This window comes from Sphaerodactylus townsendi, linkage group LG05, assembly GCF_021028975.2.
Source record: "Sphaerodactylus townsendi isolate TG3544 linkage group LG05, MPM_Stown_v2.3, whole genome shotgun sequence".
Classification (NCBI taxonomy): Eukaryota; Metazoa; Chordata; class Lepidosauria; order Squamata; family Sphaerodactylidae; genus Sphaerodactylus; species Sphaerodactylus townsendi.
In genome coordinates this window covers 13,363,536-13,390,252 of record NC_059429.1, presented here as the reverse complement: position 1 = coordinate 13,390,252, position 26,717 = coordinate 13,363,536, and the positions used below count along the sequence as shown (strand labels likewise).

General features: G+C 48.1%; 1 protein-coding gene across 1 annotated transcript in view; it reads left to right on the top strand.

Annotated features, from left to right (window-relative positions):
- Positions 1–864: 864 nt before the first annotated feature.
- The window catches only part of TJP3 (tight junction protein 3), a 39,037-nt gene continuing 13,184 nt past the window's right edge, over positions 865–26,717 (top strand). The window contains exons 1-7 of the mRNA XM_048497784.1: positions 865–1,046; positions 15,805–15,861; positions 16,525–16,649; positions 16,864–16,966; positions 18,506–18,995; positions 22,031–22,134; positions 23,059–23,221. Of these exons, the coding sequence (XP_048353741.1) occupies positions 1,029–1,046; positions 15,805–15,861; positions 16,525–16,649; positions 16,864–16,966; positions 18,506–18,995; positions 22,031–22,134; positions 23,059–23,221 (1,060 nt within the window). The 5' untranslated portion in view covers positions 865–1,028. The remainder of the gene's footprint in view (positions 1,047–15,804; positions 15,862–16,524; positions 16,650–16,863; positions 16,967–18,505; positions 18,996–22,030; positions 22,135–23,058; positions 23,222–26,717) is intronic.

Below are 26,717 nucleotides of genomic sequence, written 5' to 3'. Positions count from 1 at the left end.
AACCAAGGAGCGTGTTTTGGTGGGGCTTTGGTTGCTGGAAAGGTTTGGAACAGAGTCCTAAAACTCTGGTCCAGAAGCCCTCTTTTTCTATCCCAAGAAGAAGAAGAGTTTGGATTTATATCCCCCCTTTCTCTCCTGTAGGAGACTCAAAGGGGCTTACAATCTCCTTGCCCTTCCCCCCTCACAACAAACACCCTGTGAGGTAGCTGGGGCTGAGAGAGCTCCGAGAAGCTGTGACTAGCCCAAGGTCACCCAGCTGGCATGTGTGGGAGTGCACAGGCTAATCTGAATTCCCCAGATAAGCCTCCACAGCTCAGGTGGCAGAGCGGGGAATCAAACCCGGTTCCTCCAGATTAGATACACGAGCTCTTAACCTCCTATGCCACTGCTGCTCCTGTGGCCCTCTGCAACCTGTGGCCCTCTTTTTCTATCCCAAGCTAGGCCCAATTTCCCCTGCCTGGTTCCTTGCTAGGAACCTTTTACCAGCATGGTTCCCTGGGCAGGCAAAGAGAGATTTGTGTGCGTGGCGTGAAGGATGGGACGTACGGCCTGTGGATAGGGGCTTTGGGAATCTGTGGTATAACCAGAGAATCCGCCCCTTGAAGTTGCCATTTGCTCTAGGAGAGCTGGTCTCTGTGGTCCGGAGGTCAGCTGCGATTCTGGGAGGACTCCCAGCCTGGCACGTCGCCCTGCCCGGTTTCCTGGCTGGCTGTGGGCCTCCCTGGCAGTTTTGTGCGGAGGACTCTCTGGCCACACCTGGAATAGGTGTGTTCCTCTGAGTTTCACCTGACTGCGATGGTGACAAGGGGTGGAGCCCCGGGTTGAAGGGAGAGGAGGAAGGGCGCCGTTGTGGGAAGAGGCTGAAGTGTTGGAGGAGAGGCAGGCGCCCTGCAGGTAGAAAGCCAGCCTCTTTCTCCCGGTGCCAAGGCCGAGCGGGAGAAAAGGTGTGCCTCTCGGTTCTACAGGGAGCCTCGACACCCGTTCCTGGAGCCAAGCATGCGGCACATGCTGGACTACTGTGGAGCAACATGACTGTGAGATTTCAGGCAAGTGTGTGTGTGTGTGTTTGTTTAGCTTGTGGTTCTTTTTTCCTGCGCAGGAATGCACTTATCTCCAAGCACGTGATAGGGGCTTGGCTTAGAAGCATTCTTCTCCCCTCCCCCCCCCCTTGTAATTCAAGCAGAGGTGCAGTTAAGGAGTCTCAAGCTGTTTCACAGCAGCCCTTGTGAGCACTCTGCACATACTCTGGAGCACTCTGTTCTGAGAACCTCATACCTTCCCAAACTTGAATGTTCCGCTCAGTGGGGCTCCGTCCCGATTTGAGAGCTATGGCTTACCCTGGAATGTGTGAAGCTGCGAAGGTGCCTCTGACCTCATGCGGAGTGTTTATTTCCTGTGCACGGACGACATGCTGGACAGAAGGGTGAATTGAGAATTGAACAGCTGTCCCGAGTTTAAACATACGAGCTTTGAGCCCTGGGCACTTTTGGAGGGTTTCCTTCCTATTTGACTCCCTGACAGCGTGCTGGCATTTCAACAGCCGCACGGCAGGAAGCAATCCAACAGGTACAGCCACTTCCTGGTATGTGGAGGCTGAGATGGGGTGCCTGTGCCTCATCTGTATCAAGTGGTTTCCTGTCTAGTGTCTACCGTGTTGTGTTATGTTTGAAAAGCTGAGGAGGCTGGTCGAAGGCCGCTCTAGCAACTCGGCTCGGACCTCAGCATCCTGTTGTGAAACAGTTTGGGTTTTGGGAGAGCAGGGGAAAGAATCCTTCCAGATTGCTTCGGTTTCCTCCTCTAGCAAACGTCCCAGGAATGTGAGTTGGCTGGTCACTCTGGTGACTCAGCCACTCTTGGTTGTGGTTGTCCCGGCTGGGAGTTGCTGTTTACCATTCCAGCTGATATGCCACCCAGCCTTCCCGGAGGCCCAAAACATCCCGATTCTATTGGTGGTTGTCTCCAACTCCCTGGCCTCAGGACAGGCCTGGAATAATGTAATCTAATCTTTGGGGCGCCTTGACCTGGAGGTCCCAGCTAGCTGGATCTCTTCACATCAGGTTCAGCCAGTGGTGGGATCCAAAAATTTTAGTAACAGGTTCCCATGGGGATGGGATTCAAGCTGTGGCGTAGCGCCAATGGGGCTGGGCGGGGCACGACAGGGGCGTGGCCGGGCATTCCGGGGGCGGGGCGTTCCTGGGCGGGGCTGTGGCAAGAACGCGGCCGCTGCGCCGGTCCTTGGGCGGGAAGCGAACGCACGCAGGCGCAGGCTGCCACGCACGCCGGTGCACCTCCTGCTAGACTGCTTCCAGTTCTGCGCGCTACTGCTGAGAGGAGGGGCGTAACTAAGGCAAAAATCACGTGGCAAAATCACCAATTAGTAACCCCCTCTTGGCACGCACAAATAATTAGTAACCTACTCTCGGGAACCTGTGGGAACCTGCTGGATCCCACCTCTGGGTTCAGCCCTGGTTAGTACTTGGATGGGCGACTAACAGGGAACTCCAGGGTCACTGCACAGAGGCAGGTGGTGGCTGATTGAGTCTGTAAGCCTCTTGCCTTGAAATCCCGTGAGGGGGTTGCCATAAGTCGGCTACTACTTTACGGGACAATCTGCCGCCACCCATCTTTGGGGCACGAAGCTGTTTTTTAAATTGCACCTTTGTGTGACCGATACACCTTGACTCTGTGGTTAAGGAGACTATAGCCCTGGCATGTCCTTCGGGGCTAGCGTGGTGTAATGGTTAAGAGCAGGTGCACTCTGATCTGGAGAACCGGGTTTGATTCCCCGCTCTGCCACTTGAGCTTTGGAGGATTATCTGGTGAACTAGATTAGCTTGTGGACTCCAACACATGCCAGCTGGGTGACCTTGGGCTAGTCACGGTTCTTTGGAGATCTCTCAGCCCCACCCACCTCACAGGGTGTTTGTTGTGGGAGGGCGGAGGAAAAGGAGTTTGTAAGCCCCTTTGAATCTCCTTACAGGAGAGAAAGGGGGATATAAATCCAACTCCCCTCCTCCTCCTCCTCCTGAGAGCAGCAGTGGCGTAGGAGGTTAAGAGCTCATGTATCTAATCTGGAGGAACCGGGTTTGATTCCCAGCTCAGCCGCTTGAGCTGTGGAGGCTTATCTGGGGAATTCAGATTAGCCTGTGCACTCCCACATACGCCAGCTGGGTGACCTCGGGCTAGTCACAGCTTCTCAGAGCTCTCTCAGCCCCAGCTACCTCACAGGGTGTTTGTTGTGAGGGGGGAAGGGCAAGGAGATTGTAAGCCCCTTTGAGTCTCCTGCAGGAGAGAAAGAGGGGATATAAATCCAAACTCTTCTTCTTCTTCCTCTTCCTCCCCCATGGTTCCCCTTTACCCCTTCCTGTGCTTCTACACTACTGAATTTCTGCCCCTATATTGGGGAGATCTGTGGAATGCAATTAAAAAATGGGTGTTAACTGGTCACACCAAGAAGAAGAATTTTGATGTATACCCCAGCTTTCTCTCCTGTAAGGAGACTCAAGATGGCTGACAAACTCCTTTCCCTCCCTCTCCCCACAACAGACACCTTGGGAGGCAGGTGGGGCTGAGAGAGTTCCGAAGAACTGTGACTAGCGCAAGGTCACCCAGCAGGAATGTGGAACTGCGGAAACACATCTGGTTCACCAGATAAGCCTCTGCCACTCAGGTGGAGGAGTGGGGAATCAAACTTGGGTCGTTTCCCCACTTACCTGGGTGAGTGGTTGCTGCGCGCTACTCCCAGTGCGCGTCATTTCTGACACGTGCCCGGGCTTCCCCACGACCCCGCGCAGACATCAAAAGGTGCCGTTTCAAAAGGCGCCAGGAATGTCGTGCGCTGAGGGGGCGCGACAGCGGCAGCGTCGGGGCGGCTGCGTTGTCGCCGCCCCTGTAATGGGGAGTGCCGGGGGACCCCGCGCTACTTGGGGAGAGTAGCGCGTAGCAGCAGGTAAGTGGGGAAACGCTCTTGGTTCTCCAGATTAGAATCCACCTGTTCTTAACCACTACACCACGCCGGCTCTCCCAAAACAACAGGATCCTGTAATAGTGAGATTTCCCATTCTAGGTTGGGGGATTCCTGGAGATTTTGGGAGTGAACAGAAGGACTGAGGAGGGGAGAGAATTTGGCAGGATATAATGCCATAGAACCCACTCTCCAAAGCAGCCATTTTCTCCAGATGTAATTCCGGGAAATCTCCAGGCCCTGCCCAGAAGTTCGCAAGACAAGTGTCTTTTTGCAGAAGCTGTTGGGCCCTTTTCACCAGACGCCCGAAGCGTCACCTTCACTTGGCAGAAAAGTGTCGGTTCCAACAGGAGCCAGGCAGAAGACAGGGGCTTGTTATCCCCAAGTGAGGCCGGAAGGCCAGGTAATCCAGGAAACAGGTGCGTTCTCTTGCGCTGCGGAGTGCAAATGGAAACAAGGCTCGGTGGAGATCTAATTGGCGCATGCGTGTGGAGCATTCCCCGGCGGTGACTGGCCATGTGAGGTGAAACCTGTACCTGCAGCGGAACAATTACTTTCTGTCCGAGCCCACGGCGCCCAGTCTTTATTGAGGCCGTATCAGCCGTGTTCAATCTGCATAGGAATTCCAGCTTTGTTAGCGTGGGCTGAGATGGCCACAGATGGCCAAACTCACTCCGTGTCTTAAAGAAAATGTACATCTACATTTTTTGGATTGCTGGAAACCCTTAATAGACTTCTGGGGTAAAACAGAAAAAAGATGATGGTTTTTGGATCATAAAAAATAGATTTAATACAGAAAAGTATGAAGATTTTCAGTAATAACAGTTAAGAACTAATTTTACATATCTTAGTAAGGAGCCAGAAGTAATATCTTCATGTGTCAGTACTTGATGCAGGTGAAATCAGGAGGCTTTTGTTAAATTATTTTCTGTGTTCTTTTTTTTCCTTGTGTATGTAACAGCTGCCTGGCATAGTGGTTAAGTGCTTGTACTGCCACTCACACAGTCAGGAGTTCGAGCCCACTGTGGATCAGATATCCTGGCAGCTGGCTCATGGTCAATTTAGCCATCCATCCATTCCTTGGTCAGTAAATGAGTACCTAGCTAAGTGATGGCGAACCTTTTCGAGACCGAGTGCCCAAATTGCAACCCAAAACCCACTTCTTTATCACAAAGGGCCAACACGGCAATTTAACCTGAATACTGAGGTTTAAGTTTAGAAAAAACAGTTGGCTCCAAGGTGTGCATTACTCGGGAGTAAGCTTGATGGTAGTCAGTGGCTTTGCTTTGAAGCAACCGTGCAACTCTTTCAACGGGTGAATCACGACCCTATCACAAATCACGATCAGAAGCAAGCCCCATTGCCAGCAACCGAGCTTACTCCCAGGTAAAGGATCACACTTTAGTTCTTCGCATGAACATCAGTGAGGTTTAACAGCGCTTAACAGGGTTACCTACACTGCTTCCCCAAAACTAGGTCTTAGGTTTGATGCTAATAATCAAGCCCCGCGACCCAGCCCAACCTTGATGGGGGGGGGGGTACTCTATTTGCGCGTGCCAACAGAGAGGGCTGTGAGTGCCACCTCTGGCACCCGTGCCATAGGTTCGCCACCACTGACCTAGCTCATAGCTAGTGGGTAAAGAATAGCCGGGGAAAGCAGTGGCAAACTACCCCACAAAAGAGGCTTGCCTGTAAAATCACTGCTCGCAGTGGTACCCCAGGGTCGGACACGACTGAAGGGGAAACTTCACCTTTAACTTTTTGTGTAACAGCCCCATCCAAAGGACCCGGGTGGCTGGGGACGATACAGCAGCCTTCTCAACTCTTCCAGGTGGTGTGGCATGGTCATGAGGCGTTGGAAAACCCTGGCTGCCTCAAAGCCCCCATGACTGAAAGTGGAGTCACACCAACCTTTTGGGAGGATGTACTTTTAAGGCCAGGGCTTCTAAGGTCAGGTCAACTCCACCCCAGGAATGCCCTTAGAACATAAGAACATAAGAACAAGCCTGCTGGATCAGACCAGAGTCCATCTAGTCCAGCACTCTGCTACTCGCAGTGGCCCACCGGGTGCCTTTGGGAGCTCACCTGCAGGATGTGAAAGCAATGGCCTTCTGCTGCTGCTGCTCCTGAGCACCTGGTCTGCTAAGGCATTTGCAATCTCAGGTCAAGGAGGATCAAGATTGGTAGCCATCGATCGACTTCTCCTCCAGAAATCTGTCCAAGCCCTTTTTAAAGCTATCCAGGTTAGTGGCCATCACCACCTCCTGTGGCAGCATATTCCAAACACCAATCACGCGTCGCATGAAGAAATGTTTCCTTGTATTAGTCCTAATTCTTCCCCCCAGCATTTTCAATGAATGCCCCCTGGTTCTAGTATTGTGAGAAAAATTTCTCTCTGTCCACATTTTCTACCCCATGCATAATTTTATAGACTTCAATCATATCCCCCCTCAGACGTCTCCTCTCCAAACTAAAGAGCCCCAAACGCTGCAGCCTCTCCTCATAAGGAAGGTGCTTCAATCCTTCAATCATTCTCGTTGCCCTTCAGCCGTACCAGTGTTCACCGGGACACCAGTGCAACTCTGAGGGCCCGCCTGTCTTCCAACTTGGGTGCTGCTGCAGTCCGTGGCCCCTGCCCACCACTAGTGCAAGCTTACTCTGGCTCCGTATACCCATTTGCTATCCCCACTTTGGATTGGGTTGCCTACCTTTTAAGTCTAAATTAAAATTCTTTTTAAATTTGTTTAAGGGAATTCCAGCTTGATTGCTGAGCTGAGCCAAAGATCCCAAAGGCAGGCCAAAACAATGATTTTCAATTGCCAAGCTAAAACTCTGATCCCAGAGAGCAGTTATAAAAAGAAGAAGAAGAGTTTGGATTTATATCCCCCCTTTCTCTCCTGCAGGAGACTCAAAGGGGCTTGCCCTTCCCCCCTCACAACAAACACCCTGTGAGGTAGGTGGGGCTGAGAGAGCTCCGAGAAGCTGTGACTAGCCCAAGGTCACCCAGCTGGCGTGTGTGGGAGTGTACAGGCTAATCTGAATTCCCCAGATAAGCCTCCACAGCTCAGGCGGCAGAGCTGGGAATCAAACCCGGTTCCTCCAGATTAGATACACGAGCTCTTAACCTCCTACGCCACTGCTGCTCCTGGAGATGCTGGAGGGGTGGAAAATCTGCTTTGATTGTATTTGACTTGGTAGAGATGTAAAGATTTACTGCAAACGAGGGACGGGATGCTTAGCTGTGGATATTAGAACACAAACAATAGCAGTGGCCGCTTCAGAGGTCAGAATACCATATGATGACCCAGATGAACCTGATCTTGGAAGCTTGAACAGACCTGGTTAGTACTTGGATGGGAGACCACCAAGGAAGTCTAGGGTTGATATACAGTATCAGACAGACCACTTCTGTTCACCTCTTACCTTGGAAACCTCACAGGTCACAATAAATCGGCTTTGATTGGACGGCACTTTCCACCACTGTACTGTGGAATAGGTCACATTATAGAAAATGCCCCAACTCACAAATCTGAACACAGCAATGGTGAAACACACAGGTTCTTTGATAGAGACTGGTGAGATAAAAGGTACGAAAGGCTGAGAATCAATGAATTGCAGTACCTGGAAGGGATTAACCCAGTTCAGGGAGTTACATTATTAGTCACAATTGCTATATGGAACCTTCATGTTCAAAGGCAGGATGCCTCTCGGGGAGGCGAGGGCGTGGAGGTGGAAAAGCGGACCCAATTAGTAACCCCCTCTCGGCACACACAAATAATTAGGAACCCACTCTCGGGAACTGGTGAGAACCTGCTGGATCCCACCTCTGCATTGGCCTGTTCCCTTCTGTGCCAGCATAGCTCCCGGGTGGCGGGCACTTCCTGGTTTGGGCACTGTGGAGCTGCGTGATGCCCACATGCCGGCGTTGTTGCTGGCTCTGCTGGTGTAGGTCTTTCATATGGCAGCGGGGTAGGCAAACGTGCTGTCACGGGCCTCCGCCACTCCCAGAAGCCGATACCCCTTCATCTTTTTGGGCCCTGAATGTTGCAGATCAAAGACTGAAAGGCCTTACATGATGGGCACAGCAACACACACCTAGTTCTGTTTGATCTTCTCTGAGTGGTGGTAGTTTTCCAAGGTTTGGGACATATCTCAGGTCTGTTACCTGATAGGGACTCGAGATCGCTAACCTCTAAGAGGGTCTGAAGTTCTCTCAGAGATACACCTGATCTTCAGGCTACAGAGACCAGCTGCTCGGTAGAAGATGGCGGCCACAGAGGGCAGACTGAGTGAGTGAATTTAGTGGCATCAAGTTGCTTTTGTCTTAAGGTAACCCTATGAATTAATAACCTGCAAAGCATTCCATTATTAACGGCCCTGCTTGGGTCTTGCAGTGGCTTCCTTGATTGAGTCAATCCATCTCATGTTGGATCTTCTGCTTTTCCTTCTGCCTTCAACTTTCCCTAGGATTATTGTCATTAATACTGTCTTTTCTCATGATGTAACCAGAGTATGATAGACTCAGTTTAGTCAGGTTCGCTTATAGGGAAAACTCAGGCTTAATTTGAACTGGAATCCATTTATTTGGTTTTTTTGGTTGTCCACAGTAAAATCTCCTCCAACACCACATTTCCAATGAATCAACTTCCTTCATTGTCCAACTTTCACACCCATACGTAGTAATGGGGAACACTATGGTATGCATTATTGTGATCTTGGTAATCAGCAAAATATCTTTATACTTAGGGATCTTTTTTCTAGGTCCTGGAGCCAACTTGGTATAGTGGTTAAGAGTGGTGGATTCTAATCTGGAGAACTGGGTTTGATTCCCCACTCCTCCGCGTAAGTGGCGGACTCTTATCTGGTGAACTGGATTTGTTTCCCCACTCCTACATATTCCTGCTGAGTGATTTTGGGCTCGTCACAGTTCTTTCTGAACTCTCTCAGCCCCACCAACCTCACAAGATGTCTGTTGTGGGGAGAGGAAGGGAAAGGAGTCTGTAAGCCCCTTTGAGCCTCCTTACAGGAGCGAAAGGAGGGGTATAAAGCCAAACTCTTCTTCTTCTTCTTTATGGCAGCTCTTCCCAGTCTCAATCTCCTTCTAATTCCCTGATTTGCAGTCTCCCTTTTGGTTGATGACCAAGTCAAAGAATAGGACATTTTTAACCATTTCAATTTTTTCATCAGTAGTTTATCATAGATTCTAGGTCAGGGGTCTGCCACCTGTGGCTCTCCAGATGTTCATGGACTACAATTCCCATCAGCCCCTGCCAGCATGGCCAATTGGCCATGCTGGCAGGGACTGGTGGGAATTGTGGTCCATGAACATCTGATGGGAATTGTAGTCCATGAACATCTGGAGAGCCATCAGTAGGGACTGATGGGAATTGTAGTCCATGAACATCTGGAGAGCCACAGGTGGCAGACCCCTATTCTAGGTGGAATCCCTCCTCACATTCTTCCCTTCTGTCGGCACCACCATCCAATCTCCAAGGTGCTTCTCTTGATCTTGACTTCACCATTTGGATGGCTCTGCATTTGGACACACCACATTAACTGCTTTGGCCTATAAATCTCTAGCTACACCAGATTAACCGTGAAAATCTCTGAAATGTGCCAAGAAGTGACTTCTAGTCTCCGTTCCCCTGGGCTGCCTGATTCTCTTCTGATTAAGAAGGCAAGAGATGGTAGCTCTGAGGAAACTGTTTTGCTTGGACACACGGATTGGTTCTTTCCCTTTCTCTCCCCTTGCTGTTTCCTCTCTTTAACAGTGACCTAGTTTACAATGCGGGATTTCTCCTCTGGGCTTCTTGTAATGCTGCAATCCCCTGCCAACAAAAGTCTTTTTTTTTAAAAAAGAAACAGAGTAGAAGAAAAGCTCTTTTCAGCTCAAGCAAGGTGTCAGGCTGGCTGATCCTCTGATTTAACATATTTGTGTGCCACTGGTGGCAATGAGTATCTGGCTAAAGGCAATTTTATATATGTAATATTGATATACGCAGACAATTGGGGCTAGTAATGAATATTCCTTTTTTTTTTGCAAGCCTTTATTGGCATAGACAACAGTACAACAATAATAAAAAACGGATTAAAAAGCATATACAATACAGGAAATAAATGCTAGGTCGAAGGAAATCTACTGGCGTTCAGTAATTTCCAGGAGAAAGTCTGCCACTATCATACAGAGAGAAGGATCAGGATTGTCCAGCAAGTAGTGTAATCTAATTAAATCGGGGAGACGGGGTAAATGGAAAGGAGTAAGATTCGCATACTTGGATCTGATTTCCTTGAACCTGAGACAGTGTAGTAATTGGTGGGCCAGAGATTCAACTGAGCCATCGTTACATGGGCACAATCTTTTAGCCTTTTCTTGCTTATTAAATCTGCTATGTAACAAGGCAGAAGGCATAACATTAAAAGCATAGTGATGAATAGCTGATAGTTTGCCACCGAGTCAGCATAGTGTAGTGGTTAAGGTACAGGCCTAAGACCTGAAAAACCCTGGTTCAGCTCTTTATTTGCACTGTGGAAGGTTGCTGGGTGGCCTTGGGCTAGTCACACACTCTCAGCCTTGACCCTGACTAGTATTTGGATGGGAGGCCTCCAAGGACTACCAGGGGCGTGACAAGGAAGGAGGCAACGGCAAACCACTGCTGAACATCTCGTGCCTTGAAAATCCTGTGGCGTCAAGTCGAGTGTGACTTGTTGAGGGGGGAAAACGTGGCCACCTTCAATTTGAGAAGTATTCAAATATGCTTCTTGAGTCATAACCCCAGTCAATCTGTAGCGGCAATCAAATGGAGAATTCTGGGAGGGAAAACCAGGGATCTAGCCGTTGGCGGAGGAAAGGGAGGAATGGTCCACTCTGTGAGTGGGGGAAAGGAACCCAAGGCAGACGTAGTGCAGTCGTTCAAGTTCTGGCCACATTAGAGGGGGAAAGGTTGGAATTTCAGGGGCGAAATGCCCATTGGGCAAGGTGGGCAACTGCCCAGGGCACCACCTTGTGGGGGGCATCAAAATACAGGGTTCGTTTTGGGGTATTTTTCGTGGTTTCCATTTTTGGCCTGCAGGGGGCGCAGTTTTTAGGCTAGTGGCACCAAAATTTCAGCGTATCATCGGGACTGCCCTTATGCTACCCCCCAAGTTTGGTGAGGGTTGGTTTAGGGAGTCCAAAGTTATGGATTCTCAAAGGGGGTGCCTTATCCCCCATTGTTTCCAATGGGAGCTAATAGGAGATGGGGCTACAGTTTTTAGGGTCCATAACTTTGGCCCCCCTGAACCAAACTGCACCAAACCTGGGGGGTATCATTAGGGTAGTCTCCTGATGAGACCCTGAAAGTTTTGAGACTGTGCCTTCAGAAATGTGTCCCCATTGACAGCAATGCAGAAAACTCAATGCAGAACAAAGATTCTTGGGCAAATTTCTGGGATGTTCCTGCAGGGGGCGCATTTTTGGATGTATCAGCACCAATATTTCAGGGCATCACCTGGAGACTGTCCTGATGGGACCCCCCAAGTTTGGTGCAGTTTGGTTCAGGGGGTCCAAAGTTATGGACCCTCAAAAGGGTAGCCCCCATCTCCTTAGCAAAGAATGGGGGATGGGGACCCCCTTTGACCCTAAACCAAACTGCACCAAACTTGGGGGGTCCCATCAGGACAGTTTCCAGATGATACCCTGAAATTTTGGTGCCGATACATCCAAAAATGCACCCCCTGCAGGAATATCCCAGAAATTTGCCCAAGAATCTTTGCCCATGGGGGGCATCTAACTCAGGTTTTGCCCAGGGCTACAGTTTGCTTTGTTATGCCCCTGAATTTGCCCATGTCGGGAAAATCCGTCCTTTCATTCCTCAGGAATGCAGGAGCTTTGGTCCAGTTGCACAAATGGAAATCAAACTGGGATAATGCTGCAAATCTGTTGCGTAATTGAAAAGCTGGGCTTGCCGCGAGGAGAAACCCTGTGCACAGATGGCCCTCAATTGCTTCAAGGTGGTGATTTCTTTCCCTCTTGGCGTGTACCCAGGACAGGGCTATTTGTGGACAGCGAATTGTTTGCCCCTTGCTGACTGAGGGGGGCGGTGCTTTGCCCAAGTTGTTGATAGTGCCTTCCATTTAATTAATTAATTTAAAGCATTCCTTCGACACCTTTCTCCCTTGCAGAAGTCAAGGCAGCTGACAACATAATTAAAAATACATATACAAAAACATAAAAGATCACAATGTATTGTCGAAGGTTTTCACGGCTGGATTCAACTAGTTGTTGTGGGTTGTGTGGATCTGTGGCTGTGTGGATCTGTGGCTGGCATCTTCAGAGGTGTATCACAGAGGGAAGTCTTACAGTGTGTAACAGACTTCTCTCTGTGATACACCTCTGAAGATGCCAGCCACAGATGCAGGCGAAACGTTAGGAACAAGATCCACCAGACCACGGCCACACAGCCCGGAAAACCCACCACAACCAATAAAAGATCACAATTTGCTGGTATTGCATGGGAGCCATTTGCTTGAACTGCTCATCAATGCATTCTTTCATTGGTGCCCAAGCCATCAGAAGACAAAACGCTCACCCCCTCCAGCCTCCTATTTCCCACAGTAGCTGATGAGATTCCTCCAGGAAGCCCGCAAGCCAAAGCTACCAGTTATCAAAATATCTAATGCACAATGTGGCCAGATCTGTGGATATTTAAATCCAGGGATTAGAGCCATGAAGGGGCAAGGGGCATCTCTCTACAAGCCTGAAAGAAAGTCCCAGGCTTATAGAAAAATCCGGAAGAAGGAGGAGGACGAGGAGGAGGACAAGGAGGAGGACGAGGAGTAGTAGTAGTAGTTTGGATTTATATTCCCCCCTTTCTCTCCTGCAGGAGACTCAAAGGGGCTTACAATCTCCTTGCCCTTCCCCCCTCACAACAAACACCCTGTGAGCTGGGTGGGGCTGAGAGAGCTCTGAAAAGCCCAAGGTCACCCAGCTAGCGTGTGTTGGGAGTGTACAGGCTAATCTGAATTCCCCAGATAAGCCTCCACAGCTCAGGCGGCAGAGCGGGGAATCAAACCCGATTCCTCCAGATTAGAATGCACCTGCCCTTAACCAACTACGCCACTGCTGCTCCTGTCAAAATAACAGCAAGGAGTTAAACCTTGCTCCCTCCTCCAATATTAGAATCATCACCTGTAGCTTTAAGCTAATGCCCTCAGTGGTCATTGCTAGTTATCTGCAATAGTATTGCCAGAGCTCAAGGCTTGGTTTTTCTGAGCAAAAGGCAGTGGGTTTTCTCCTTTTATTTTGGTGCGGTTTTACTCTGGGATATATTCAAGAACAAATCTTTAAGTTGCAGGGATATGTGACCCACCTGCAAATCTTTATACGTGCACAAACTTTGTGCCTCCTGAAAAATCAGAAGCGCAGGGGTGTTAGGTCAGTTGCATAGATGAAAATCAAACTGGGATGAAGGTGCAGATTCTTGTGAGGTCAGTGTTGATGGTTATGAAGGATTGGAGCACCTTCCTTATGAGGAGAGGCTGCAGCATTTGGGACTCTTTAGTTTGGAGAGGAGACGTCTGAGGGGGGATATGATTGAAGTCTATAAAATTATGCATGGGGTAGAAAATGTGGACAGAGAGAAATTTTTCTCACAATACTAGAACCAGGGGGCATTCATTGAAAATGCTGAGGGGAAGAATTAGGACTAATAAAAGGAAACACTTCTTCACGCAACGTGTGATTGGTGTTTGGAATATGCTGCCACAGGAGGTGGTGATGGCCACTAACCTGGATAGCTTTAAAATGGGCTTGGACAGATTTATGAAGTCGATCTGTAGCTACCAATCTTGATCCTCCTTGATCTGAGATTGCAAATGCCTTAGCAGACCAGGTCCTCGGGAGCAGCAGCAGCAGCAGCAGGCCATTGCTTTCACATCCTGCATGTGAGCTCCCAAAAGCACCTGGTGGGCCACTGCGAGTAGCAGAGTGCTGGACTAGATGGACTCTGGTCTGATCCAGCAGGCTAGTTCTTATGTTCTTATGTTATCTTCAGGCACGTGGAGTGAGCAAGGCGTCCCTGCCTGCAAATCATGGGCAGGATGCATGGGAGTGATCGCTGTTAAGCATAAAATGCACCGTTCGTGAAATTTTGCCACTATTTGGGTGAGGGAGTGAATTTGGGCAGGGTAGCCAAGGAAGGAGCTCAGCCCCAATAAACAAAGGCATTTTGCAGACTCTGCAGCTAGTAAACCCATCCCTGGAGAGGTAGATGTGCAAATTATAGGGTCTGTAAACTTTTGCGTAGTCTTCTATCTAATGCATTTTTACTCCAGCTTTTCTCCAAGGATCTCAGGGCAAGGTGCATGGTCCCCCCCCCCCCCTAGTTTTATCTCTCATCAACCTTATGAAATGAGTGGGGTCCTCACCACGGGCACCATGCCACCTGCCAACAAGTTTCCTTGGGCGTCTGTTTTAGAAAGTGGGAGGGGCCAGGTGGGTCTAACAAAGCTTGTGGTTGGCCACTGCAGATTTGATTGGCGGTGCAGATGTTTTTTAATTGCCTTGGTAGCAGCTGCTACCACAGAACATGTTCGTGGAGGAATGGGCTACTCATGGCTGCTAGTTAAGATGGCTACTAGTCATGATGAAGACCTATTCTATCCAGTATCAGAAGAGCCTGTTTATTATATGGGCTTCCCAGAGGCGCCTGGTTGGGCGCTATGTGAACAGACTGCTATGTGGATTTGATGGGCCTTGGTCTTATCAATATGGGTTTTCTTATGTTCTTTCCTTCACTATGTGACTGAAGTTAAGCCGTGGCAGCCATTTTGTGACTGGCCCACCATGTTGTGTCAGAATTCCAAAAGTGCCTACAGCAGGGGTGCCCAACTCTGGCTCTTCAGATGTTCATAGACTACAATTCCCATCAGCCCCTGCTGGCATGGCCAATTGGCAGGGACTGATGGGAATTGTAGTCCATGAACATCTGAAGCACCAGAGTTGGGCACCTCTGGCCTACAGGCTTGAAAAGGCTGTCAGACTGACAGTGTGACTGATCCAGGGTCACCCAGCAAGTTTTAGCAGAGTGGGATTTGAACCCTACTCTGATATTTTAACCACACCGTCTCTCAAGTGTTGGTAAGAGTTAGGCTTCATAGTTCAATATGTTGCATGGTTATGCAGTTGTCCATGTACACTGGGCCTGTATGGTGATATTGCATGGTTGGCAGAATCCACCAATGTTCCAAGTGCTCAAGGTGGAAGCAAAGTTGTCCGTTTCTGTGAGGGAAGAGGAGATGGTTAGTTTGGCTGGTGTTGAAGGGTCCATGTGCCGGCAGACTGGTTTGACTTTGTGACAAGATTCTGAAAGGTTGTGAAATCTGGGGAACCTGGAAATCTGGGGAACCTAGACTGGGGAACCTGGAAACAGAGCAGCTGAACTAAGAGTCTACAGTTTCCTGAAGAAAAACATGCAGAACTGAGAAAGTAAGAAGGGTATAAGGAGCTAAAGAAAGAAAATAACAACAACACTAATAATATAGTTTCCAGTGGATAGCCATGGTATTCTGCAGTGGATGAGCAAGGTTAGAGTCCAGGAGCACTCTAGAGACCAACAGGATTTTTAGAGAATAATGGTATAAGTTTTGACCCTCTATAGCTTATATCCCAGAAGCATTGTTCGTCTTTAAAGTGCTGCTCAAATCAGACCAATAAGCGCTACTCAAATCAGACCAATAAGAAATTGTCAGAGACTGGTTTGAGTTGACCAACCAATTCTTTCATAACCTTACTGCAGGAGATTCAACTGAATTACTTTCGATCCATTTTTTTTACACATTTCCTTGCTCTTTGGTGGTCTTAGGTCGCAGATATGGAGGAAATGATCATCTGGGAACAGTATACAGTGACACTCAGCAAAGTAAGTTTCCTACTCCTTGGATTTTGTGTTGGGCATTTCGACTGACAGTTACAAATATCACATATTGGTTGGTAGCCATGAAGGTGGAATCAGGGGTTGCTGTCCGATCAGCACCAACCCTGTTAAGCCCATATTTGGTTATTAAATATATTGATAATTGGTAATCATCACATGCAATCTCTGATTGCTGAGAGATGTGGACCAATCAGATCTCATCTCTTACTGGAATGACTTTCTGCAGAGCTTTTTACTCTGACAATGACTCCTACAAAAAACCTTTTGAGATTGTTTTTGGGAAGAAGAGTTTGGATTTATAGTTCACCGTTCTCTTCCGTAATGAGTCTCAAAGGGGCTTACAAGCTCCTTTCCCTTCCTCTCCCCACAACAGACACCTTGTGAGGTAGGTGGGGCTGAGAGAGTTCTGAGAGAACTGTGACTAGCCCAAAGTCATTCAGCAGGAATGTAGGAGTGTGGAAACACATCTGGTTCACCAGATAAGCCTCTGCCACTCAGGTGGAGGAGTAGGGAATCAAACCCGGTTCTCCAGATTAGAACCCACCTGCTCTTAACCACTACACCACGCTGGTAAGGTGGTGGTGGTAGGGGGAGCTGGTCTTGTATTTTGCTGTCTTTGCAAGGGATTGAAGCTGAGTTCTTCTTCAGGATGCTCGAAAGGGCTTTGGTATCGCCATCTCAGGCGGCCGGGACCGTCCCAGTGGCCTCGATGGAGACACCTCAATTATCATCTCTGACGTCGTGCCAGGGGGACCGGCTGATGGTCGACTCCTGTAAGTGGCTGAGCCGGGGCACCCAACTAGAGACACGGGTGTTCTTGGTGGCATTTTCAAGCTTGTGGGGGAGTGACGGGGACAGGGCAATTTAGCCGATGGTGTGGGGGGAGGGATCACAAGAAAAGTATTTATTTTGTTGGGATGTGGGAGAAAGATGCTCCTGTCACCAATGTTCTTCCTTTTCCTCCTTGGCCAATGTCCCGAACTGCAGGAATCGCGACAAGATTGCCATGGTGAATGGTCTTTCCATGGAGAACGTGTCGTCATCTTTTGCCATACAGACTTTGAAAAGCTGCGGCAAAGTGGCCAATATTGTAAGTGCAGGTAACGGGAAAGGCTTTTGAGAGCTCGTTTTGTGTCATGTTTACAGCTGGGGTCCCCAAGGTGGTGTCTGTGGGAGCCCTAGCACCGGACAGCACTGTTCTTGGTACCCACCAATTGCTTTTGCAAAGTGCGTGGGGTCATCTGACTCTTTGCCCAGCAAGGCCTCTGATTGGCTGTGCAGATTAAAAGGCATCTTGTGTATCTGTCCGAACTTTATTGCCCATGCTGACTTTATTGCCCATGTTCATTGATGTTAACTATTTACAGCAATTGTACTTGATGTTGTTGTTATTGATGCTGCTGTTTATGCCATTGTTGTATGCCGCTCTGAGCCCTTTGCGGGAGGGTGGGATGCAATTTGAATCAATCAAATCAATCAATATTGACAATGACTATCAGATTTAGATTTAATTTCACTCCCTTACATTTTGTGGCTGGGCTTGCCATCCTGTATCAGAATTGTAAAGGTGCCCAGAACTCACAAAGGTTGGTGGCCACTGGTTTATAGTATTGGTTTTGGATCTGGGAGTCCCATGTTCAAATCTGACACAGAGCACATTGGGTCAGTCACTTCCTACCGGTTTAACCTACTTTGCAAGGTTGTTGTAAGGATTCAGTAAGGAAGAGAAAACCCTGTTTGCCATCCTGAACTCCCTGGAGGAAGGGTGGAGGATATAATTGTACTTGACAAATAGATTTTTTTTTGGGGGGGGGGTGTTCCCTGCTTTTGTTATTCTTCAGGAAAGTTTGGCATTGACCACTCACACCTCTGGTCTCAAAGGTTCATAACTTGGGTCTCAGACCAGATCTTTGAAGCAGGGCAGCGATAGGTGGTTAGTCAGCCAGACTGCCAGATTAGAACTCCTTTTGATTGGCTAAAAGGCACTCTCAATGTGCTGGGCAGCCCATTTGAAATAAATGCTGATGATGTGCGACATGAGGCAGGTGCAGGAAAGGAGAATAAATCAAATAACTTTGAGACGGAGGCTAGACCATCGCAGAAAAAATTCATGAAGGGCAGTTTTTTGGAGGCTGGAGAGGATTTCCAAAGCATCCGTCCTGTGATTCCTTGTTGGCAGCCAGCTTGTCTTTCTTTTGTTTCTAAATTCTGTGCTTATGTGTGGTGATTTTTAAGGCATTTACTGTATTAAAGAGGTGTGCATTCTTTGGGGAATGGGGACATTGATTGTTTGCCAGATCTGAGGGTCGGTGGAAATTCAGAGCGAAAAGGTACGTTGTGGGACATATCATTATTGTCTAGTTACCATTGGCTGAGATGTGATGTTGAGGAATGTCTGTGAACATTCTAACTTCTGAAGGGTGAACTGCAATTCTGGCCATTTTTTTTGATCAATGAAAGAAATGCAAATTTTATAGCTTAAGGAAGTTACCACATGTGTGTATGTAGTGTTGCATGATTCTATCCCTCATTGGAATCCAACTTGCTTTCATTTCGGGGAGGGGGGGCACTCCTTCACTGGGTAGCAACAGTCTCAAGTAAGAATTTTCCCTCTTTTTCCTACTGGCAGACAGTGAAAAGACCCAGGAAAATCCATCTCCCAGTTGTCAGCCCACCCAAGAACCTACCACCTTCTGGCTCTGCTTCACGATCGGCCAATGCTGGCCATTATGACTCAGATGAGGAATACACGAATCAGGCTGACAAGTCCTTGCCCGATGTCAGTAGACATCCCAACTACAACCAGCGCCAGGCCGAGGCGGATCACAACCGAGGTTATGAAGGGGACTCCTCCAGTGAACGGAGCTCTGGCCACTACCGTGACGAAGATGATGCTCCCCGCAGGCAGCCAATCCGGAGCAGGAGGCGGAGTCAAGATAGTAGCCAGAGGAGGCGGAGTCAAGACAGCGATTCTGATAGGCAGCCTTTCACCAATGGCTATAGCCACAGAGGGAGTGCTAGTGGACTAGCTTTGGTGTCTGGATTCAAGAGATTGCCAAAGCAAGATTTCCCCATGAAACCCGTCCGTTCGACCCTAGTGAAGAGCAAAGAGAGCGAAGGTACAAAGCAGACCTTCTCCCCAGGTTCTGACTTCACATGGAGGCTCCGTTCCTTGAACATTAGACTTTTAACCCAGCAGATAGACCAGAATCTATAGTTCTAGAGCAGTGGTGGCGAACCTATGGCACTCCAGATATTTCTGGACTACAATTCCCATCAGCCCTTGCCAGCATGACCGATTGACCATGCTGGCAGGGGCTGATGGGAATTGTAGTCCAGAGGCTATCTGGAGTACCATAAACCGCCACCGCAATTCTAAGGAAGCCAGATTAATGTTGATCTACAGTAAAACAACTAGATTCAAGGCCATTACTACCTCAAAGACCAATAAAGCTTTTGGGGGTTGAGATTTTCAGAGTCAAAGATCTCTTCATCAGCTGTGACTTTCAAAAGCTCATACCCCAAAAATCTTGTTCGTTTCTAAGGTGACACCGGACTAGAATCTAACCAGAGTCGATGTATATAAATCTGCTGTCGAGTCACAGCTGACTTAGGGTAACCCCATTGGGCTGTGATAGCGAACCTTTTCGAGACCGAGTGCCCAAATTGCAACCCAAAACCCTTTATTATTTATCGCAAAGTGCCAACACGACAATTTAACCTGAAAACTGAGGTTTTAGTTTAGGAAAAACAGTTGGCTCCGAGGCGCGCATTACTCGGGAGTAAGCTTGGTGGTAGTCGGTGGCTTTGCTTTGAAGCAACCATGCAACTCTTCCAATGGGTGAATCACGACCCTAGGAGGGTTTACTCAAAAGCAAGCTCCATTGCCAGCAAGCGAGCTTACTCCCAGGTAAAAGATCGCACTTTAGTTCTTTGCATGAAAATCAGTGGGGTTTAACAGTGCTTAACAGGGTTACCTACACTGCTTCCCCAAAACTTGGTCTTAGGTTTAATGCTAATAATTGAGCCCAGCGGCCCAGGCCAGCCTAGATGTGTGTGTGGAGGGTGGGGGCGACTCTGTTTGCGCGTGCCCACAGAGAGGGCTTTGAGTGCCACCTCTGGCACCCGTGCCATAGGTTCGCCACCACCGCCATAGGGCTAGAGCAGTGGTGGCGAACCTCTGGCACTCCAGATGTTATGCACTACAATTCCCATCAGCCCCCGCCAGCATGGCCAATTGACCATGCTGCAGGGGCTGATGGGAATTGTAGTCCATAGCATCTGGAGTGCCAAAGGTTCGCCACCATGGGGCTAGAGGATTGCTATTGCCTGCCTCTGCATAGCAACCCTCGACTTCTTTAGTGGTTTCCCATCCCAGGGTTAGCTTAGCTTCTGAGATCTGATGAAACTGAGCTAGCTTAGGCTGTCCAGGTCAGGGCTAAAATCTAAACTGATGACATGATGATGATGATGATGATGATGATGATGATGATGATGATGATGATGATGATGATGATGATGATGATGATGATGATGATGATTCCTTCATCTACCAAGACTGTCACTCTATCAAAAGAGGAGATAACATTAGTCTGGCGTGACTTGTTTTTGAGACAAATCTTATCTCCTTTTTTGACAGAGAGACACACACTGTGGTTTGCGTGATGGTCTGAACACAAATTGCCCCACTAAAACCTTGGATGAGGCCCCTTCCGCACACGCAAAATAATGCGTTTTCAAACCACTTTCACACCTGTTTGCAAGTGGATTTTGCCATTCCGCACAGCTTCAAAGAGCACTGAAAGCAGTTTGAAAGTGCATTATTCTGCATGTGCGGAAGGAGCCTTAGTTAGGGTCCCTAAGATCAGGTATTTGCTAGAGTTGGTTGGAGAGCCACAGTTCTGCCTGATATATTTATATAGGCAACCTGATCTGACTCTGACTTGGTTCCTGGGTGATGAAGCCAGTGTTGACCATGGCAAACTAGGATTGATTTTCTGCAAGCCCAAAATACGCCATGGTTTTACAGTATATCTTTACCAAGCCACACAGTAGTAAAACTGATTTACCGTATATACTCATGTATAAGTCGAATTTTTCAGCACATTTTTAATGCTGAAAAAGCTCCCCTCGACTTATATGCGGGTCATTAAATTTTTTTTGCTTGTTTTTACTTTGCCGGCCAGCAGGGGGTGCAGTTTTTATGCTAGAGGCACCAAAATGTCAGGGTACCCTCAGAAGACTCTCCCAATGATTCCAGCCAAGTTTGGTAAAGTTTGGTTCAGGGGGTCCAAAATTATGGACCCCCAAAGGGAGGGAATGCCCCATTCCCCATTGTTTTCCAATGGGAGCTATTAGTAGATGGGGGCACCCCTTTTGGGGGTCCATAACTTTGGACCCTCTGAATAAGCTTCACACCAAACCTGGCTAATCTCATCAGGAGAGAGTCTCTTTATGTCTCCAACCAAGGTTTGAAGGTAGAAGTTTGGGTCAGGGGATCCAAAGTTATTGACCCCCAAAGGGGATGCCCCATCCCGCATTGTTTACAATGGAAGCTAATAGTAGATTTTTGATTTCTGATAATATCCCTCTTAAAATCTAAGTTGGGTTACATTTGGACATACAGATGATGATGAGGAATCCAGTTTTGAAGGATTTTAACTCTTGTGTTTTAGCTTGGTTGCTGATTGAGCTACGGTTTTTGTACTTTTAAAGTTATTGTTGATACCATCTTGTTGACCCTCTTTTCCACTTACAGAGCCAGTTTAGTGTTTTTCTTTGAAATAAATATTCAAAAACATTTAACCTACTGATGCCTCAATTGATGCTGCATTTCCCACCCTCGACTTATACGCGAGTCAATAAGTTTTCCCAGTTTTTTGTGGTAAAATTAGGTGCCTCGACATAATATGCTGAGATGGAGCTTATACAAGTATATCACGGTATATATTTGTGTGTGTTCGGGAGCAGGGTGGTGGAAAGAGTTGTGTTGTAGGCTTTCAGGCGACACAGAATTCATCCTTCCATCTATGGGTTCTGCAGAACTTGGAAGCTGGCATGCTTTGCAGCGTAAATGCTTTACGAACCTGACCGATGCAGATACCAAATTCATTTCCCTGAACGTTTGTCTCCTTTCTTCTGCCCCGAAATGCAGAATATGGTTTGAAGCTAGGGAGCCAGATTTTCATCAGACACATCACGGATACAGGGTTGGCGGCAAAGAATGGCTCACTGCAAGAAGGGGACCTCATCCTTAAGGTGCGTAGGGGAGAGGGTGGCTGTCAACAGTGGGTGTGCAGATCTTGTGAAGGGCCGAGCTACATATTACACATGCCACGTGGTTACCACAGGGGTGGGGACTTGCAGGAGGACGCCAGCTGCAAGTTCTCTGTGGGCCACTCCATTTAGAATAACTGAAGAGTCAATAAAGATCGGGACCTTGACCCAGAGGGCAGAGGAGCTTCTGCCCTCCCCCACAATGCCATTTTCCTGACGTTAAAGAATCCCAATGGGCAATATTTTCCCCACTGTGGGGATGTACATGCAAGTAAGCTCCACATGCCTTTGGACTAGGCATCTGAAGGATCATCTTCAGTGGTGGGATCCAAAAATTTTAGTAACAGGTTCCCATGGTGGTGGGATTCAAACGGTGGCGTAGCACCAATGGGGCTGGGCGGGGCACGACAGGGGCGGGGCATTCCAGGGTGGGGCTGTGGCAAGAACGCAGCCGCTGTGCTGCTCCTTGGGCGGGAAACGAATGCACGCACGCCGGTGCACCTCCTGCTAGACTGCTTCAAGTTCTGTGCGCTACTGCTGAGAGGAGGGGCATAACTAAGGCAAAAATCATGTGGCAAAATCACCCATTAGTAACCCCCTCTCAGCACACACAAATAATTGGTAACCTACTCTTGGGAACCTGTGAGAACCTGCTGGATCCCACCTCTGATCTTCTTCTGTATGGTCTTGCCCAGGTGTTAAGATCCCAGAGAGTGGCCCTTTTGATTGTTCTGTCTTCCAAAGAAACTCTTCAGAAGGGAAAACGAGAGAGGCCTTTTCGGTGGTAGCCCCAGAATTATGGAACAATCTCCCACCAGGAAGGTGCATCTGATCCCTTCACTCTTGATCTTTAAGAGATAGCTACAAGATAGGTTTTATTTAGGGCGTGATGTTTCTCGCTTCCAGATCAATGGCGTGCCGAGCGAGAACATGTCTCTGGAAGAGACGCGGCAGCTGATCGAGAAGTCAGAAGGGAAGCTGACCTTGCATGTCTTGCGGGATAACCGTCAGTTTCTGGTCAACATCCCCCAACTTGGAGACAGTGGCAGCGAGAGCTCCCAGCTTGATGGTGAGACGGAGAAGAGAACATTGGAAGGAGAATTGTGCTAGTGGGGTCTCTGAGGTTATACATGTCACGTTCCTGCCCCTGGATCTGTGTTTTCTTACGTGTGCATGTAAAAAGCCCGTGTTCTCTTCATGCCACCATCCCAAGATATAAAACCCAGCCACTCAGTGAACCAGTACTTTGGGGGACCCTGGCAAAGGCTGTTTCTGAGCAAGTACAAAGGACAGAACTTCCAGTTATTTTATTTCCCCCCTTGGGTGCGTGGTCCTTTGGAGTGTATGAGCAGTTTTAGCATGTGGGTGAGATTTCAGGCACGGCCTGCTTTCTTAAACAGGAATGTAGCTTTGTTACTAAAAATTAAATGAGAGCACAGTTCTGGAAAATAGTCATCATCATAAGAGAGACACATCTAAGGAAAATAAAAGGAAAATATATCTATTTATGCTAGTTTACCTTAAGATTGAGCAAATCCCCCCCCCCCAAATTCCTGAATCTTGGGGATGGGTTTCCATGTGTCTGAACCTAGAACAAAGGAAGGGTTCACCTTTTAATATTTCTACGTACGAAGAAGGAGGAGGAGGAGTTTGGATTTATACCCCCCTTCTCTCCCGTAAGGAGTCTTATCATGAAAGCAAGCCTGGGAGAGTCAATGCTTGTTTCAGTAAAACCTGGGTTCTTTTCTCCAATAACTCCAACCAGCTGAGGTCTCAACGATTTTTATTGAAAAACAGAAAACCAAGAAATAAAACATAAATGCAGTAAGAGATTGCCTTTGTCCCCATTCCGGGAACCCATGGCCCAGAGATGCTTCTCTGTCCGCGTCTCAAGATGGAATTAAAAAACCTTTGTTTTCCCCCTCTCAGGAAAACTCTGTTCAGGTCATGAGGTAACTTAGGCCTTTGAAGTTTCATCCTAGCACCTCTGCATAGTTTCCTGTCCTCCCTCCAGGAGATCAAAAGGCAAAGATGCTTTTCACAGTCATATGTGACTTCCCTTTACTGTAGCGATAGCATCATTCCATGACACGCCCCCTTTTGGAGATGAAGTCTGTAAACTCCATGTTCACATACTTCAGCTTCCTAATAATACTGGTTGCGTAATATCACATGTTTCTAGCTAATACATAGTTCAGCTAACTATTTTCCATCACAAGACTCAAAGGGGCTTACAATCTTCTTCCCCTTCCCCCTCCACAATAAACACCCTGTGAGGTGGGTGGGGCTGAGAGAGCTCCAAAGAACTGTGACTAGCCCAAGGTCACCCAGCTGGTGTGTGTTGGAGTGCACAGGCTTATCTAGTTCCCCAGATAAGCCTCCACAGCTCAGGTGGCAGAGCTGGGAATCAAACCTGGTTCTCCATATTCGAGTGCACCTGCTCTTAACCACTACGCCTGCTGCTAAGGTGAAAGTTCCCTCCCCAATCTAGAGTTAGGAATCCTGCCTTTTGTGGGCACTGCTCTCTGCCAGCGGGCTTTCTCACGTGGCACATAGCTTTGGGTTTCACAGTGCTCATTGATCGGCCCGTGTTTGGCAGGTATACCAAAGGGTGGGTTTCCAGCGGAACCAAGTTCCTGTTTTTCATGATTTCCCCCATTTCGGAAAGTTAAACCAATATCCATTTGTCCTGGAACCCAAACCGTAACAACACATGCTGTGACTGAATGGAGCTGAAGTCAGAATGTGCCAGTAGCGTAGGAGGTTAAGAGCTCGTGTATCTAATCTGGAGGAACCAGGTTTGATTCCCAGCTCTGCTGCCTGAGCTGTGGAAGCTTCTCTGGGGAATTCAGATTAGCCTGTGCACTCCCACAAACGCCAGCTGGGTGACCTTGGGCTAGTCACAGTTCTTTGGAGTTCTCTCAGCTCCACCTCCCTCACAGGGTGTGTTTGTTGTAGCAGGGAGAGGAAGGGCAAGGAGATTGTAAGCCCCTTTGAGTCTCCTGCAGGAGAGAAAGGGGGGATATAAATCCAAACTCTTCTTCTTCTTCTTCTTCTTCTTCTTCTTCTTCTTCTTCTTCTTCTTCTTCTTCTTCTTCTTCTTCTTCTTCTTCTTCTTCCCCCCAAATTGTGAGCTCTTGAGAGGTGACTCACTGCATGTCTGCCTGATTTCCTGCTCTGACTTTTCTTCCTTCAATCAATCAATTCTTACAATCATAGACCACCATAAGGTAAATAAGATGCGTACAATTGAAAGGGATAAAATATGTTAAAACTGTAAATATATATCTAAAGGAATCTGCTGGCAGAAGACAATTTGGAACACAAAAAGGAATGGGAGCATAAGGGTAACATTAAAAGGAAGCAAAGCATAAGAGGATAATATAGTTGGCAAATAAAAGACTATAGCTGTTAGGTCATAGTACACTCTGGTACAGTGATGGCGAACCTTTTTGAGACCGAGTGCTCAAACTGCAACCCAAAACCTACTTATTTGCATAAGCATAGAGGAGTGCCAACCGCGGCAATTTAACCTGAATACTGAGGTTTTAGTTTAGAAAAAATGGTTGGCTCTGAGGCGTTCGTTACTCGAAAGTAAGCTTGGTGGTAGTTGTTGGCTTTGCTTTGAAGCAACCATGCAACTCTTCCAACGGGTGAATCACGACCCTAGGAGGGTTTACTCAGAAGCAAGCCACATTGCCAGCAACTGAGCTTACTCCCAGGTAAAGGATCGCGCTTTAGTTCTTTGCATGAAAATCAGTGGGATATAACAGCACTTAACAGGGTTACCTACACGGCTTCCCCAAAACTGGGTCTTAGGTTTAATGCTAATAATCGAGCCCAGCGGCCCAGGCTAGCCTAGGTGTGTGTGTGGGGGGTGTGATTTCCCCCCCCCCACATGATGAACTCTGTTTGTGTGTGCCCACAGAGAGGGCTCTGAGTGCCACCTCTGGCACCCGTGCCATAGATTGGCCTTACTGCTCTAGTAAGACAGCCTTATTATCCATTTCATCACAAGTCATCCTGCAATGTACTTCAAATGCTGCTGCACAAAACCAGGCAACACGGGGAGCAGCTGATTCTGCTCTGCCATCTGCACTGGGTGTCATAGAATGATGAGACTTCCTGTTGCATCTCTGAATGAGTTGCTGCGTTGGGCCTGCCAGCTTGAAATTAGAAGACAAGTTCAGATCAGCAACACATGCAGAAACCCGGGAGGAGATCTCCTGTGAGGCTTTATAGTTTGTACTTTGGGATTGCCATGGCATGTTTACATCTCCAGAATCTAGGGGAGACCAGAAGATGTGAGTGAGATTCTGCCTTCCTTTTCACTGTCTGTGCTCCAAATTAGCCAGCTGGGCATACAGAGAAGCATTCAAAGGCCAACAAGTATCCTTGATACATACATCTATTTTAAAATACAGTGGAAATTCTGAGTTGAGAAATGTGTATTTGATTGTGTGTTCCTGCATTGCAGGGGGCTGGACTTGATGGCCCTTCGGGTCTCTTCCAACTCTATGATTCTGTGATTCAACGTATGAATTGTTGATCGGCATACATATATT